This window comes from Quercus suber, unplaced genomic scaffold (assembly GCF_002906115.3).
Source record: "Quercus suber isolate HL8 unplaced genomic scaffold, Cork oak 2.0 scaffold_55, whole genome shotgun sequence".
NCBI classification, from domain to species: Eukaryota; Viridiplantae; Streptophyta; class Magnoliopsida; order Fagales; family Fagaceae; genus Quercus; species Quercus suber.
This window is the reverse complement of record NW_027069520.1, coordinates 438,813-456,025: the sequence shown is the minus strand read 5'-3', so window position 1 is coordinate 456,025 and position 17,213 is coordinate 438,813. Positions and strand designations below refer to the sequence as shown.

General features: G+C 36.9%; 2 protein-coding genes across 7 annotated transcripts in view; one reads left to right on the top strand and one right to left on the bottom strand.

Moving 5' to 3' along the window:
• LOC112027149 (G-type lectin S-receptor-like serine/threonine-protein kinase CES101) overlaps positions 1 to 4,496 on the top strand; it is a 7,072-nt gene extending 2,576 nt beyond the window's left edge. For both annotated transcript variants that reach the window (XM_065772199.1, XM_024059816.2), the window contains exons 4-7: positions 3,044 to 3,254; positions 3,374 to 3,611; positions 3,725 to 3,875; positions 3,963 to 4,496. In XM_065772199.1, the coding sequence (XP_065628271.1) occupies positions 3,044 to 3,254; positions 3,374 to 3,611; positions 3,725 to 3,875; positions 3,963 to 4,274 (912 nt within the window). In that variant the 3' untranslated portion in view covers positions 4,275 to 4,496. The remainder of the gene's footprint in view (positions 1 to 3,043; positions 3,255 to 3,373; positions 3,612 to 3,724; positions 3,876 to 3,962) is intronic.
• Positions 4,497 to 7,296: 2,800 nt separating this feature from the next.
• On the bottom strand, positions 7,297 to 11,286 carry LOC111987581 (rho GDP-dissociation inhibitor 1-like). Of its 5 annotated transcripts, none has more exons than XM_065772198.1 (6): positions 11,051 to 11,286; positions 8,965 to 10,934; positions 8,747 to 8,871; positions 8,044 to 8,127; positions 7,718 to 7,745; positions 7,297 to 7,460 (listed from the first exon to the last, which is right to left on the bottom strand). In XM_065772198.1, the coding sequence occupies exons 2-6, from the start codon at positions 9,158 to 9,160 to the stop codon at positions 7,423 to 7,425; spliced, it is 471 nt and encodes a 156-aa protein (XP_065628270.1). In that variant the 5' UTR covers positions 9,161 to 10,934; positions 11,051 to 11,286; the 3' UTR covers positions 7,297 to 7,422. The 5 variants fall into 5 exon arrangements, 4 of the variants coding, with proteins under 4 accessions (XP_065628270.1, XP_065628268.1, XP_065628269.1 ...); XM_065772196.1 differs by lacking the exon at positions 7,297 to 7,460 and having other exon boundaries at positions 7,549 to 7,745; positions 8,965 to 9,183; positions 9,812 to 10,934; XM_065772197.1 differs by lacking the exon at positions 7,297 to 7,460 and having other exon boundaries at positions 7,549 to 7,745; positions 8,965 to 9,183; positions 10,881 to 10,934.
• Positions 11,287 to 17,213: the final 5,927 nt, after the last annotated feature.

The following is a 17,213-nucleotide window of genomic DNA, read 5'->3' as shown; positions in this document are numbered from 1 at the left end:
AAAAAAAAAAAAAAAAAAAAAAAAAAAAAGAACCTCAATGAGGTAACAGATCCGACACTAATAACATTTGTTTGATAATTGCTAGTCAAGTTGGCGAATAATATCGTTAGTATTTTTTTTTTTTTCGCAATATATAAAATTTAATATATTGTTAATATACGAAGATATATTGAAAATGAGTCAATAAAAAAAATTTAAGTTTAAAATTTTATGATAGGGTCATAATGAAATGGTCAGGTTAGTTTGGGTACTAGTTAGAAACTAATCAGACTAAAATCGGTTACAATTTCTATTACACCTACCCTATCTTAGGTTCCGGTTTGGATGGGTTATTGGATCCTGGTCCAATTTAATTTGCTAGATCTATCTACAACCTTAAATTAACCTATTCCATCTCTTTATTTTTTGTTAGGTTCAACATTTAAACTTAATACCTAATCAAGCTAGCTAATCCAGTTTGACCAATTAATTTGCACTTGAGCCTCATCCCACATGCTAGATAGAATTTTGATAGAAAATCAAATAATGTAAGTGGAGATTGTTTTTCCAATGATATTTGGCGATAATGCGAATTAGTTAGAGAAACCTTTCGGAGAGGCAGAAATTTTTGATGTCGTACAGAATTTTAATGGTAATAAATCTCCTGGACCAGATGGCTTCCCAATGGCTTTTTTCCAAACTTGCTAGGGGATTGTTAAACTTGATCTTATGGCCATATTTCATCATTTTTTTTGCTACAGGTTAGTTTGAGAAAAGTTTAAATGCAACTTTTATTACTCTCATCCCTAAAAAAAAAATGTAACAAGTGAGATTAGGGATCTTCGGCTCATTAGTCTTGTTAGGGGGATTTATAAAATTATTGCTAAAGTCTTGGCCAACTGACTCCGCACGGTTATGAGGGATATAATCTCAGCATCTCAGAATGCTTTTGTGAGGAATAGACAAATCCTTAACCCTGTTCTTATTGCTAATGAATGCCTTGATAGTAGATTGAAGACTGGGGTGTCAGGGCTGATTTGTGAATTGGATATTGAAAAGATTTTTGACCATGTAAACTGGAGTTTTCTTTTGCAGATGTTAGAAAGAAGTGGTTTCTCTGCTAAGTGGAGACAGTGGATTTTCTTTTGTCTATCTACAGTCTATTTCTTTATTTTGATTAATGGCTCTCCTTGTGGGCTCTTTGGTAGCTCCAGAGGGTTGAGACAAAGTGATCTGTTGTCTCCCCTATTGTTTGTTTTGGTGATAGAAGCTCTTGGAAGAATGTTGGATAAAGCAATTCATGAAGGACGCATGTCAGGTTTTAGTGTGGGTAACTTGGAGGGAATCCTTGGTGGTGTCTCGTCTCTTTTTTGCAGATGACACTCTAATTTTTTGTGATGCTGACCTAGAACAGATTTTGATTCTTTGTATGATTCTTATTTAGTTTGAGGCAGTGTTGGGTCTAAAGATAAATCTGGGCAAGTTAGAATTGGTTCCAGTTGGAGTAGTGCACAATATTGACTTATTGCTGAATGTCCTTGGCTACAAGCAGGTTACTCTTCCAATGAAATATTTGAGTCTTCCTTTGGGTGCAAAATTCAAGGATAAGACTATATGGAATTCGATTCTGGAGAAAATGGAGAGGAGATAAGTGGGTTGGAAATGCCTGTACTTATCCAAGGGAGGTAGAGTCACTTTAATCAAAAGCACCCTATCTAATTTACCCACTTATTTTCTATTTTTATTTCATATACCTGCTAGTGTGGCTAACTGAATTGAGAAACTTCAGCGGAATTTCTTATGGGACGGTTTTGGTAATGAACCTAAATTTCATTTGGTTAAATGGTCTACTGTTTGTGCTCCTATTTCTTCGAGTGGCTTAGGGATAAGGAAGATAAGACTTTTAAATGAAGCTTTTCTTAAGAAGTGGCTATAGAGATTTGGGATTGAGAAGGATGCCCTTTGGAGACAAGTTATAGAGATGAAATACGGATATGTATTTGGGGGGAGGGGGTGTACTAGATTTGTTAATGGTCCTATGGTGTTGGTTTATGGAAAAGTATCAATCTGGGATGGCCTTCTTTCTCACGCCATATTTTGTATAATATTGGTGATGGGTCTAGGGTGAAGTTTTGGCAAGACCATTAGTGTGGAGAGACATTTCTTGGTGTTAGCTATCCTAACTTGTTCAAATTTTGCAGGAATAAGAAGGCTAGTGTGGCTGAGCTTAGGAAGTCCTCCAATGGAGTCCTCTTTTGGGATGTGAGCTTCTTTAGGAGTGTGCATGCTCAAGAATTAAAGGATATGTTAGGCTTCATGGAAACCATATATGGTTCTTCAATAAGGGGGTTTGGTGAGGATAGGATGTGTTGGATACCTAGCAAATAGAAGGGGTTCATGATTAATGATTACTATAGAATTGTAGTGGGCCCTACTATCTCCGATTTTCCTTGGAGAAGTATTTGGAAGTAGAAGATTCCCTCTCAAGTAGCTTTCTTTGTTGGACTACTGCTTTAGGGAATTATTTGACAACTAATAATTTACGAAAAAGGAAGGTGTGGATTTTGGATTGGTGCTACATGTCAAGAGTAATGGTGAATCAGTTGACCATATCTTCCTTCATTGTCCTGTTGCTATGGATTTGCATGGGTTATGCTGCATTCTGTTTTGGAGTTGTTAGGGTGTTGGCAAGGCAAGTTTGGTCGTCATTAAAATGGTTATATATGGTCCATAATTCCTCATTGCTTAATGTGGTGTCTTTGGAGGGAGAGAAATAGTAGATGTTTTGAAGATATTGAGAAATCCATACTAGACCTCAAGCTTTCCTTTCTTAAAACTTTATTGGATTGGTGGTTTGCTTTGCAAAAACAACCATTCCCTTTTTTTATTGATTTCCTAGATTCTTGCAATTTTTGTATTTGATTTGTTGACCCCTTGTACACTCCCTATGTACTAGGGTGTTCCTTTTTTATATTAATAAAACTTTTTACTTATAAAAAAAATGTAAGTGGATATTGATTTAAGGTAATGTGAGTAAAATGTGACTAACACAATATATTTTCAGGGTAAATTACCTGATGGGAAAGAAATAGCAATTAAGAGACTCTCAAGAAGTTCTAGACAAGGATTACTAGAGTTCAAGAATGAAGTTGTTCTCATTGCCAATCTCCAACACATTAATCTTGTCCGAATTTTAGGATTTTGTATTCAAGAAGAAGAAAATATACTAATATATGAGTACATGCCCAACAAAAGTTTAGATTTCTTCCTCTTTGGTAGGCCATATGTTCATTACTATGAAAATTTGCTTATATGATGATTTTTTTTTTTCTTTTATTCTAAGTCAATTAATATACTTATCATTTTCTTGCTATTATTTTCTACTATGAGTCAGATTCTACTAAAAAGTATGTATTAAATTGGAAAAAACGCTTCAACATCATTGAAGGCATTGCTCAAGGACTCGTTTATCTCCACAAATATTCAAGGCTAACAATAATTCACCGGGATTTAAAAGCAAGCAACATTTTGCTTGATAAGGAGATGAATCCGAAAATATCTGATTTTGGCATGGCAAAAATATTTGGGTTGAAAGGATCAGAAGAAAATACAAATAGGGTTGTTGGAACATAGTAAGTATGCATTTCCTTTCAAGCATGCATAATTGAATTCTATTTGTGAGTGTGTGTAAGTGAATATATGTGCTTGTTTATACACTAATTTTTATTGTCAATTATTATTTCAGTGGTTATATGTCCCCAGAGTATGCAATGAATGGTGTTGTTTCAATAAAAATTGATGTATTTAGCTTTGGAGTTTTACTATTAGAAATCATCAGTGGCAAGAAAAACAATAGTTGCTATCACTCTGAGTATCCACTCAACCTTATAGGATATGTAAGTTTCCCTCTTGACACTTCTTATCATTTGCATGGAATTTTGAACTTAATAGCTAACATTTATGAATAATTGGGCTTGTATCAGGCATGGCAGTTATGGAATGAATGTAAAGGTTTAGAGCTTACGGACCCAACAATACTAGATGAGTCATTCATTCCATCTGAAGCATTGAGATGCATTCATGTTGGTCTCTTATGCGTACAAGATCAGGCAACAGATAGACCCACCATGCTAGATGTTGTTTCTTTTCTTGCAAATGAAACTATTCAACTATCTACTCCGAAACAACCTGCATTTTTTATCAACACAATCACGAAAGAGTTAGATGCTTCTGAAAATAAGTCAAAAATTTATTCAGTAAATAATGTCACAATTTCAAAATTGGCTGCCAGATAAATACTAAAATATTCAAGTTATGTTTTTGAAAATAAGCCAAAAAATTATTCAATAAATAATGTCACAATTTCAAAATTAGATGCTAGATAAATACTAAAATACTCAAGTTATGTATGAAAATCTAGTATGTATATACATGCCTTTATGATAGAGGCTATACTTGATTATGACTTTACAAGCTTGTATGGTTCAATGATTTATTACAATTTTTACTTAGGGTTATATACTTATACGCCTATATCTGATGAGTAATGCTATAGGCACAAACATTTTTACAACATTTTTATGAAATTCTGATGTGGCCAACCTCTTATTGGTTTTCATCCAGGCCCATCATTAATACCAATTTTTCATTTACGAATAATCATTCACCACATCAGCAAAATTTTAAAAAACAACTTGTATCTCTAGCATTACTCATATCTGATTACATTTATCTTTAATTCTTATTGCTAAAAGTATTGAGAAGAATTAACAATGCTTGAGTTAGTTAATTGATTTAACTAGATTAGATTGGTTATGATATGTATGACTACTACATCTTATTTTGTAGTAATAATTATTGAGCCCAAAGGCTTTTTCTCTTCCACAAGGTGAATTTGGATAGGGTTAAATATTGTCTTCAAATATTCTTGTTTGCACACAGAGAGAGAGAGAGAGAATTAGTGTGAACGCAACATAAAATAGTTTTTTTTTTTTTTTTTTTTACCTTTGAGCTACAGTGCACATCTATCTTTAGATGTGCACTGTAGCTGAGAAGCTAAAATTTTTAGCTTTAGCTCCACTACTGCAACCCTCTTTTTTGTGTTTTGGTGTAGCTAAAATAGCTATATAGCTATTTAGCTACACTGCTGCAAATGCTCTAATATGTAGTATTTATAAAGAGTTTTTTACTTTGGGGTCCAACAAAATAATAAAATTAAGAAATTAAGTATTACATAGGCTAAGGACTTGACATTGATTTTAATTTTGTCGTTGTGGTTTATGGGGAATATATCATGGTAGAAGGAGAAATATATGAAACTATAAGTAAATATCTTATATGTAATTCTCTAATTTTCAAAGGTCAATTGCAATGTGTTGATGGACAATATTACAATTTGTAAAAGTCCAAAATATTTTGTTGTATGATTGAGAAAAAAAGGAATAAAATTAGAAAGAGTTTTAAGTCAAGTCAATAGACTCTTAAAGGTATTAACCAATCCTACTACTGCAGATTGAAATCCCTATGGATCCCATGTCCAATCTCTCTCTAGCGTTTACTAATGTGCTAGAAATAAAATATAACCATCTAAACTACTTTGTGGTAGACATTTTTGTTCTATTTGGAATCTATGATTGTGTGGTATAAGGACTAATGAATGAAATTTTTTTTTTTTTTTTTTTTTGCTATTGCTTCAGCAAACTATCAAGAATATCAAACACATATAATAAAGGATAATTTTTTGAGGCAAGGAGAAAGTAATTAGAAACAAAATACGTCTTTCTCAAGAGAATTTTTATTTTCTTGAGTTCACAAGGAGAGTTCCTAGGAATCTACTAGAAAAATAAAGGAGAAAAGTCTATAAATTTTTATTAAACTGAAATCTATTAAACTTGATTGACGAGAAAAAGATGTTAAAAGAGATCATAATTGATACCCTACTATATATGACATGACTCTAATTTGACTAGAAAAATATTAATAAATGTACTTAAAATCATGTAAATAATAACCTTAAATCTAAAATTTTAAAAGTTACATTAAAATACAAAAATTAATATCAGTTTTTGTGTTTTGCATGTCACAAGAAAGTCTTTTTCGGGAAGCTGCTGTAGAGGAATGGATCAATTCATTTTTAAGTGCAAAGGAAAAAAAAAAAGAAAAAAAGCTCTGCAAGTGGCATGGGCCATGGGGTTGGGAGGTTTTGTGCAAAAACAAAAATGCTAAGACTGTAAACAATTACACAACTCACCTCTAGTTGTGTGGCAAAAGTTGTGTGAACCAATTAAACGGGCTCCTTTAAATTCAAAAAAAGTAAAAGTGTTCTTTGTACCCATGTAACAAAGCGTGTTACATGTAGGGATGGCAATTTATATCCGACCCGCGGATACCCAGCCCCGCCCGACCCTAATGGGTCGGATTTTACCCGGCCCGATAAATTATAGGGTCGGGTATGGGTTTTAAAAAAAAAAAAAAAAAACCCGAAACGGGTCCGGGTCAGGTCCGAGTTTTTGCAAAAATCCGACCCGAACCCGGACCCGACCCGACCCGACCCGTTTATATATAAGTTAAAAATACTAAAATACCCCCGTATATATACAAGTTAAAAAAACAAAAACCCTAACCCCATATTCCCATTTGACACAATCTGAGGTCTGAGCCACCGCCTACTCTTATTCTCCTCTCCCACTCTCACTTGGTCAGTCCCTCTTCAAGTCTTCATCACCCCCAACCTCCGATTTGTCGCCGCCGGCCTGAACATCTGTCACTGCCAGCATGATTAGCCTGAAGCCCTTCACTGTCCGCCATCATTGCACCTCTAGCTGCCTCGCTTCCTCAATTTGTCTCCACCGGACCACCTCGTTCTCTATCTTTTTTTTTTCTTTTTTCTTTTTTCTGGGTTCATTTCGTCTCAGTCATGTGAGTTGTTTGTGATTGTGTTAGGATTTGTGTTGTTTGTGATTGTGTTAGGATTTGTGTTTGTGTTTGTGATTTTGAAAGGGAAAACATAAATCTGAAATTTTTTTGTTTGTGTTTGTGTGTTTGTGTTTGTGATTTTAAATGGGAAAAATCGTAAATCTGAATTTGTGTTTGTGTTAGTGATTTTGAATGGGAAAATTATAAATTTGAAATTTTTGGGTTTGTGTTTGGGTTAGGATTTGTGATTTTGAAAGGGAAAATCATAAATCTTTGGCCATTGTTCATCCATGATTTCCTGGTGATTCTTTTTATTTTTCAATTTTCATCCTTTGATTTCTTTGATTTTCTCTACCTAAGTATTCTCCTGCTAGTATAAAAAAAAAAAAAAAAAAAAATGACGGGCCGGGTTTGGGGTAAAGAAAAAAACCCGTTTAATAAACGGGTCGGGTTCGGGTTTTTTGGGCAGACCCGCAGGTCGAGTCCGGGTATGAAAAAACCCGGCCCGAACCCGACCCGTTGTCATTCCTAATTAATAGAAACATTATGACTTGCTTTTGATTTACCTGCACAGATGCATGAATTGGCTAATTAAGGAGAGAAATTTCTAAGAAACTAAATATTTACGATAATTGAGTATAACTAACAACACAGTTAACCAAGGAACAAAACAGCAATAAAATATAGTCATTTAAGAAGATATAAGCTGACTCATACAGTGGAGCTCAAGAACATAACTAAGTAGCCAACAAGAGAAATTACTCATACAGTGGACAAAGATTCATGTAGGACAACTTATAAGGATTAAAATGGCAGAGCTTACTTGCAATAGTGTACTTGCTTTGCAAATCCTGTGTAAAAGAAAAATGAACACAGAAACACCATCAGCTATTTTGATGTTTTAGCTTTTAACTCAGTGAAATGATTGCTTTAAAAATTCACATTAGTATGGCAGCACTAGCAGGATAAGCAACTCAACCATGGCAAGATTGAAATCAATGAGATAGCCTTTATTTAGCTTCCAAGAGAAGATGAAGTTCCCAGGCTTAACATCTCTGTGAACCACTCATTGCAATTACAAAATAAAGACCTTTACAGCTAGGCATTTTTTGAGACTTCTCTAAATGTACAATTGTAGGAGTATCTTACCTGCTTATGCAAACATGCAAGGGCCCTAAACAGATAATAACCATACCACTGGAGCTGATATACATCCATGTCTTTCTTCAAAACCTAGAAGAAAAACAATGCAATTGCATTAACACAGCTTCCAAATGAGGTTTGAATGAAATGGCTCAATAATTTCCAAATTTTGGACACTGCAATCAAATTTCAACTTTAAAATTTCTTGACAACAGTTTATAAAATAGACTAGATCATTACCTACATCAACCAAATATTTATTTCAATAGAAGGTACCACTATTTAAAGCTGCAGTAATATATGTGGGGCAGGGGATAAGTATCTTAGTATATAAATATATTAACTTATTAAGAAAGAAAGCCATGGTACCTGGTAGCATCAATATTCATGTGATCAAATGATCCATTAAGACATGGATGCCCCATTTGCCATTTGTACAAGATACAACATACTGGACGAAGAAAATCACTCTAAACTAAAGTGATCACTTGAAGCACTACCAAGCCAATGCCAGTAAAATATCAGATAAGAACTTAAGAGGGTTTTGGCCAATTCTTTTGAATTTCGAAGTAGTAACACATGTCCAAATAGCATTTTCCATCATCATCAACAAACTGAGACAAAATCAACAGAGCTAAATTAATGTAGAGTATTTTTTTTATTTGTTCGTAATTTTTAATTCTGAAATTAGTTTGTTTACTTTAATTACCTTGGTTCTTGCAGAATTTGTGCCTTTTGCAAACATGCCAGAAGGGGTGGTTTCTTCTTCCATTTCACTCGTATAAGGCTCCTGCTGAGGACTAAAAGTTCCCAACATTCTCTTTGAATTATCCACTGTAAATGAATTTCATATGTAAGAGAATGGATGCAAAAGTTTTAGTGTTAAATGATATGAATGGTAATTAATGAAAAACTTTGCTTCTATACCTTTCATACTGGTCTTCCACACAACGTTAGTGTATTTGAGGCCCAAGACAATATTTTTGGAGACGGTGAAGCTAAATTTGAGGCGGTACTGACTTCCTTCCTTGAGGGTGAAGAGAATCCTTTTAGAATTGTTACCAAATGGAATTGGCAAAATGAGATCTGGTCGCCCCAGGCATAGTATTGTGAGGCTTTGCATCTTCACTTATGGTTCTTTACTCTCTGATTCAATAATAGAATACAGATATCTTAGTTTCAAAACATTTAGGATTTTTTGTTTTTGGGTGCCAAGCAAAAACATTTGAGAGCTGAAATGAGTCTGCAGAATGGCTAACAATTTAAGCTGCTTAGTAAAACATTTGGAAGAAAGAAAAATGGCAGTTAGCATGAGTAGCTTAGCTTGAACGTACTCTAAAATTTACCCAAAAGGCTAAAAGGAAAGCTGGTTTCTAATAATAAGAGTCTTAATTAATTTATGTTAACCCAAGACAGAGATATACCTCCGACAGTCGAGGACCACAATGTACTTGAAAATGAAGCTACATAAGGGAAAAATAGATTGCCAATTCCAAGCTACATAACTTGAAAATGAATTTATAAACTTCATAAGCTCTAGTAAGTTTTATAGACAAAATGAGTGTAAAAAAATCTCTGCAATGTAAAGAAGCTGAACAGAGCATTGAATTGCAATGACCCAAACCAAGTAAAAATTAAATTGATACTATTGATAAACCAATGCTCGTTTCCACAGGAAACCTAAAATTAACAAACACAGAAACACAAAAAAACCTCATAGATCCAACCCATACTTAAATTGATATTATTGAAATACTACAACATTAACACTTACCAACTCCTTTTTAAGCATTTCTTCAATATAATTTGTTCAAACCTCATACATCCAACCCATACTTCAGATTTCAAAGGACTGGTATGTAATTCCATTTCCAAGGTATCCAAAGCCAAATCGCAAATTAAATGAACTTAGATTGCCTTTCACTAAAAGGGTACTCCCAAAGTTTCCTCATTTAGCTCTTACAACAAACACTTATGCATTTCATGCACTGGTAATCTAGATTCACTGCATGTAAGCAACAACACAAAATCCACCAATCATTCAAAATTTTCATAATTAACCTAAAATTTTTTCGTCAATCAAAGTCAATGCTCTAGTTTATTGGAGGATCTAAAGATAAAAAAATTTATTTAAAAAAAAAAAATCCCTAACTACTTATACTTCTCCATCAATATAAAGATTCCAAGCAGATTAGCTTTAGATTAATTGTAACTAAATAACACTAAGTTCTTGAAAGTTAATGAAAAAACCTAAATGGAAAATGCTTTATCATCCATTATCTAGTGCTTTCCCTCATTCCTTCCAAGAACAATCCAGAAGCTTCTAGACTGCAACCAGTTAGAGAGAAAAGAAAATATATATATATATATATATAAATATATAAATTTGAAAAATTGCTCTCAAAATTACAGTTTATATTATTAAAGCAAGCAAGCAAATAGAAATTAATGAAGTATTAAAACACAAACAACCACTACAAAAACATGAAATTTTTTTTTTTTTTGAACTTTTGATTTAGGGCATTGACATAGCAGCCAATTAAGAGAGTGAAAAATTTTCAGAATCACACTAAAATGTTTTTTTAATTACAGTCCGTGCAGTAATATCTAGTTTATTGGAGGATCCAAAAGCCATAAATCAAAAACAATTTCTCTAACTACTAAAGCTTCCAAGTCAATTGTCCTTTGATTTTGAACAATCCAGAAACTTCCAAGCGTAGAAAAGCACAGAGCGTCACTAATTGAAAAACTATATTGATTAAAGCAAGAATCAAGCAAGCTAATAGAGATTAGTGAAGTATAAAACACAAATAAAGAGAGTGAAATTAATTGAAAAATCATACTCAGCAAGATCGCTGAGCTAGCGTAAGATCTCGACGAGGGCAGCGGCGGTGACACTGTCGAGCAAAGAGAGAATACCAAAAAATTCTTTGCAAAGTTCTACTAGGTAATTTCCAAATTCAATTTTTTTTTTTCTCGGGAAACAAACAGAGAGAGAGAGAGAGAGAGCGACCTGTAATCGGACAAAAGGGCGGAGGAGAAAGCTCTGACTATCAACGGCAAGTCATCGTCGGAGATAGGATCGCCAACCACCGCGCCTCAACCTAACGTCGGAGATGAGATGAGCTCCGATTGAGAGAGAGAGAGAGAGAGAGAGAGAATTTTCTAGGAATTCTCATTTAGTGAATAAAATGAAAATGGGTTTTCTGAGAGAGTGAGCAAAGACTTTATTCGAAAATTGGTTTTCTAAATTCTTTTTATTTTATAAACACTAAAAACACGTTTTTCAACAACACTTTTTAAACAATAATTTTCACATCTTTTTAAACAACAATTTTTGAACTATACGACCAAACGGGCCCTGAGTTTGTGAGAGAGAGACTTTTATTTTGAGGGTTGAAACATTTGGATATATTTTATTAAGGGTTGTGTTAGAATTTCGTTGAAAAATGTAAAAATTTAGAGGCAGCAATTAACGGGATTTTAGTTTTTTTGTTTATTTCAAGGGTTTTAATGACTACTGCAACAAGATTAATCAGATTTTAATTAGCATTCCAGTTTTTAGCGTTTGTTTCAACTATTTTTAGTAAACTTTTAAAAAATGTGGGTTGAAACAAGACATGTTTTTTGTAGTGATCAATGATTGACAAGTCTTTAGCCCCTAAACCACGTAATTTTGACTACCCAATTCACTAATAAGAATACTTGGAGGGGAGGCCTACAATTACAATCTATAAGTGTATTGTAATAGTAGAATTAAGGAAAAAAAAAAAAAAAAACACGTTTTATATCAAGGACAGAGGTTTCTCTGTTTCAAGGATAGAGGTTTCCGTCTTCTCTTTCCTTAGACTGTAGAAAGTGACTGTCCCTTCCTAGTAAGGCTTTGTGTTCCCTAGGATAGCACAACTATCTGTAGGGCTTGTGGGGTTTTTTTTGGTGGGGATTGGGAAACACCAGTATGAGGGATGGAGAGTCTTACAAACCGCTGGCGCAATCTGTCTCTCAGTGACAGGGAGGGAGGTAAGCTGACGGTAAAGAAAGATAGAGCATCTCAGGAGTATACCTTGGCAGCGAAATTCCTAACGCCACGAGTTCTTAATACGGAGGCGATTGCTAGGACTTTCAGTCCTCTGTGGCGTTCTAGGAATGGATTTCAAGTTAGAGAGATAGGCGATCATACGAGGCTTTCTGTGTTTGACAATGCAGAAGAGATCGAAAAAAATTCTAGCTAGTGAACCGTGGAGCTTTGACAGACATTTGATGGTCCTTCAAAGGGTAACCAATGCAGTGGCAGTACATGAAGTGGGGTTCAAAACAGTATCACTTTGGGTCCAAGTTCACGATATACCAGTTAGATTTTGGAAAAGAGAGATAGCTGAAGAATTGTGTGAAGCTGTTGGATTAGTTGATCGTGAGTCCAGGGATGGAGAAGTGGATGGAGGAAGTTTTTTTCGAGTTTGAGTAAAAGTGGATATTACAGTACCGTTGTGTAGGGGCAGGGTGCTTTCAATTAAGGACGAGGAAGAGCATTGGGTGACCTTCAAATACGAACAGCTTCCCAACATTTGTTACTGCTGTGGTTGCTTGGATCACACTGATAGGGACTGCGATAAGTGGATCGATAGTGAAGGTTCACTAGGGAACAGTGATAAAGTGTATGGACCATGGATTTGGGCCTCTCCATCTCAAGTGCGAAGAAAACCAGTGGTGATGGTCCCTAGGTTCTACGAAGCTAGAAAGAAAGATGGAGCGAGGAAGAATAGTCAGGGGGCAAGGAAGGCACCGCCACCGCTAAGGGGGGTTAGGGCTGATGTCACCCATGTTGACAAGGAGGTGGAGAATGTAACGGAAGGGGCTGAAGCGCAATCAGTGGAGACTTTTAATGCACCTGATATTTCAAAGTTGAAACCGTTTGCTGTGTTTAATGAGGATTCTAACGGAAATAAAGGAGATATTATTGAGGAGCAGATTAGGGAAATAGACAAGGAACTAAATAGCATTGATATCTCTGGGAGTAATTCAAGGGAGGCGGCATCCAATCAACAGGAGGTATACGTGGACTCTTTTTCGAGTGATAAGGCAAATAACTTTCGGATGGGGCTGAATTGGGTTTAGAGGCAGGTGCAGGTCACGTGGTCCACTTAAGTTCTCAAACATTGGAATCACAAGAGAAAGAGCAGCCCGAAACTCATATCTCTCATGAGGGTAGGGCTTGCATGGGAGGTTCTTCTTTGAGAACGTGGACAAGGATAGCAAGGGCATCACAGAGGGTTAGCGAAGGCTACAAGGATGAAGGGGTTCTCTCCTCTAAACGATTGATGGTGGAGGTAGATAACTGTGAGAAACCAAAAAAGAGAAGGGTGAATGCTCAAATTCTTAAGGAAAATTCATCAATGGTGGAGGCTGCAGGGCGGCCCTGCCAAGAGCAATGAATCTCTTATGTTGGAACTGTCGGGGGCTTGGGAACCAACCGACAGAGCAAAAGCTTGGTGATATGATCTGGGCAGAAGATCCCTTAGTTGTGTTCTTAGCCGAAACATGGCTGGATAAAGCAAGGCTAGAAGAGGTTCGGGTTAGACTAAATTTAGGAGGTATGATCGAAGTTTGCCGTGAGACGAGAGGGGGGGGGCATTGTCATTTTTTGGAAGAAGGGGGTTGACTTCTCTTTAGATACGTTCTCTCCAAACCATATAGATGGCATTGTGAATAAAGGCATGGAGGATGAATGGAGATTTACTGGATATTATGGAGAGTCAGAAACAGCTAACCATCATTTGTCGTGGTCTTGTCTATGTCAACTTAAAAATAGAAATGCTATTCCTTGGTTATGTGCCGGGGATTTCAACGAGATTACATGAAGTCATGAGAAACTTGAGGGCCGCAACAGACCAGTAAGACAAATGGAGGACTTTAGAGATGTGTTGGATGAATGTGGGTTTCGAGACCTTGGGTATGTTTACATGGTGCAATGGACATCCAGATGGTTTTACAATTTGGGAGAGGTTGGATAGGGCAGTTGCTACAATGGAATGGTTAGAAAAATTCCCGACAACGAAGGTACTTCATATGGAGTGTGGCTCATTCGACCATAAACTGCTACTTATTTGTCTCAATGGTATGCCTAAGTTTCGAAATAAACCATGGAGGTTTGAGCACATGTGGTTAGAGGAGGAGGGGTGCAGGGATACGGTGGAATTGGCTTGGGGCGTTGATGTTCCTGGCCATGAAATGGCTCGAGTTGAAGGCAAAATCACCCATTGCCAATCAAAATTAAAATGGTGGAGTCGAGTGGCAGTTGGGAATATCACGCGGTTGTTGAAGGAAAAAAAAGATTTATTAAGGAAGGCCGAGGAGGAAGCTATAGCAGGGAGGTCAATGAATCAGGTGCTTAGGTTGAAAAAAGAAATAAATGATCTGCTATCTAAAGAAGAAAAAATGTGGAAACAACGTTCTAGAGCTTTGTGGCTGCATGAAGGAGATAGCAATACCCGTTTTTTCCATAGTAAAGCATCCCACAGGTTCAGGAGAAACAAAATTGAGGCTTTGGAAAATCACAGGGGGGATAGATGTGAGGATGAAAATGGGATTGCAAATATTTTGGTTGAATATTATCAGAACCTCTTTGCTTCTTCCTCACCTAATCAGATTGAGGAAGCAATAGAAGCCACTCCTACGTTGGTTACTGAAGAGATGAACCAGGTACTTGTAGCACCTTTTGAAAGAGCGGAAGTGGAGGTGGCTTTAAAGCAAATGGACCCTCTTAAGGCACCAGGACCAGACGGCATGCCACCTCTGTTTTTCTAGCACTTTTGGTCGGCTATTGGAGATGATGTGGTGGAGGCCGTTCTCACTTGCCTTAATTCGGGCTCCATACCTTCCTCAATAAACCGGACTTTCATTACTCTCATTCCCAAGGTCAAAAGCCCGGTAAGAGTTTCAGAGTACCGCCCTATTGCTCTATGTAATACTCTCTACAAGCTTATTTCTAAGGTACTAGCAAATAGGCTCAAGATTTTATTACCTAGCGTTATTTCTGATACTCAAAGTGCATTCCAATCTAACAAAGCTATTTCTGATAATATCCTGGTTGCCTTTAAGACCTTGCACCATATGAAACACCAAAAATCTAAGAAGGGGGGGTTTTATGGCTTTGAAACTGGACATAAGCAAGGCGTATGATCAGGTGGAGTGGGTGTACCTGGTAAAAATCATGGAGAAATTGGGTTTTTGTGATAAGTGGGTGTCCCTTGTCTATGCTTGTATTAGCTCTGTCTCTTACTCAATTTTGGTGAATGGAGAACCTAGGGGTGATATTAGACCCTCTAGAGGTCTAAGGCAGGGTGACCCTTTGTCCCCCTACCTCTTCTTACTATGTTCAGAAGGGGTGAATAGGATGCTTCACAAGGCAGCAGCGGAGGATGGCATTAGGGGCTTTTCCTTATGTAAGAGAGGGCCAAAAATCTCCCATTTATTTTTTGCTAATGACAGCCTGTTGTTTTGTAGAGCCTCTTTGGCAGATTTGCAGGTTATTCAAAATATTCTATCATTGTATGAGAATGCATCTGGACAAAAGCTAAACCGAGAGAAGACAACCATTTTCTTTAGCAAGGCAGTTCATGGAGACACAAAGACCCTACTCTCAAACTTTCTACAGGTACCCGAGGTTAAAGAATATGAGAAATACCTTGGTTTACCGGCAGTGGTGGGAAGAAATAAGAAGGCAAGCCTCAACTATATAAAGGAGAGAGTATGGAGCAAACTCCAAGGGTGGAAAGAGAAGCTTCTGTCCCAAGCGAGTAGAGAGATTCTACTCAAAGCCGTGGTGCAAGCAATTCCCACTTTTGCCATGAGTTGTTTCAAACTACCTGGAGGCCTCTGTGATGAAATTGAGGCGCTAATCAGGAAATTTTTTTGGGGGCAAAAGGGAGAGCAAAGGAAAATCCATTGGAAAAAAATGGGAGGTTCTTTGTAAGCCAAAGTCCGAAGGGGGGTTGGGCTTCAAGGATTGGGAAAGTTTAATGATGCCTTGCTTGCAAAACAGGTGTGGAGACTACTAAAGGATCAAAACTCCCTATTTTTCCGAGTTTTCAAAGCAAAATACTTTCCAAATGGGTCGATTTTTGAAGCACATGCAGCTAGGGGGTCATATGCCTGGCAGAGTATTCTTAAATCCAGGAAGGTGATTACGATGGGGATGCGATGGAGGATAGGGGATGGTAAAAGTATAAATGTATATAACGACAACTGGCTGCCTGGGAAGGGATCGGCTAAGGTACTCTCTCCACACTCGGGTGCATTGGAAGATGCACGGGTTGTTGCTCTTATAAACTCTGATACAAGGACCTGGGACCAAAATGTGTTACAACGACACTTTTTGAGTTTCTAGGCTTCCCGTATTAGAGCCATTCCTTTGTGTTGGACTAATTAGGAAGATATCTTAATTTGGCCTGCGTGCAAGGACGAGAATTATTCAACAAAAAGGGGATATCAGCTCTTCTGTAAATATGAAATTTCTGGTGCTGCATCAAGCTCTGACAGTTTGGAGCAATCTCTTTTCTGGAAACGTATTTGGAAGTTGCACATCCCAAATAAAATAAAAATGTTCCTTTGGCGGGTTTGTTCAAATGCTTTGCCGACTTTGGTAAATTTGAAGAAGAGGAAGATTCTAGAAGATGCAAAGTGTAAAGCATGTCTTATGGCTGAGGAAAACACTCTTCATGCCATCTGGGATTGCGAGAAGCTCCACCACATTTGGTTCCCCTGCTTCAGCTAGGTCCGAACAGAGGTTCCTCAATTCCAAGATGCCATGGAGCTTATTTATTTGGTTAGGCAGCGGCGTGATAGTCTCGAAATTTTTGCTGTTGTGGCTTGGTTTATTTAGAGTCACATGAACAAGATGTGCCTGAACGAGAAGGGTATAGCCACGGACAGAATTTTACATATGGCGAAGTTGTATATCTCAGAGTTCCAGACGAAGATTCCTAAGGTAGCAACAAAACCTCCCAGAGGTCGCATTCAGTGGTGTCCTCCTCAAGGTGAAACGTATAAAACTAACTATGATGGGGCGGTTTTTACTGAAACCGGAAAGGCAGGTATTGGGGTGGTGGTTCGGAATGCTAAAGGAGAGGTTATGGCTGTTCTTGCCAAAAAGATTTCACACCCGGGCTCAGTGGAAT

Bases quoted from the DNA above. Each gene is read 5' to 3' on its own strand.
- LOC111987581 (XM_065772196.1), bottom strand. From the start codon at position 9,160: ATGCAAAGCCTCACAATACTATGCCTGGGGCGACCAGATCTCATTTTG. The intron at 8,128-8,746 runs GTAATTAAAGTA...TTTTTCTTCTAG, and splicing joins CAAATTCTGCAAGAACCAAG to GTTTTGAAGAAAGACATGGA. The intron at 7,746-8,043 runs GTAAGATACTCC...TCTTTTACACAG, and splicing joins TTGCATGTTTGCATAAGCAG to GATTTGCAAAGCAAGTACAC.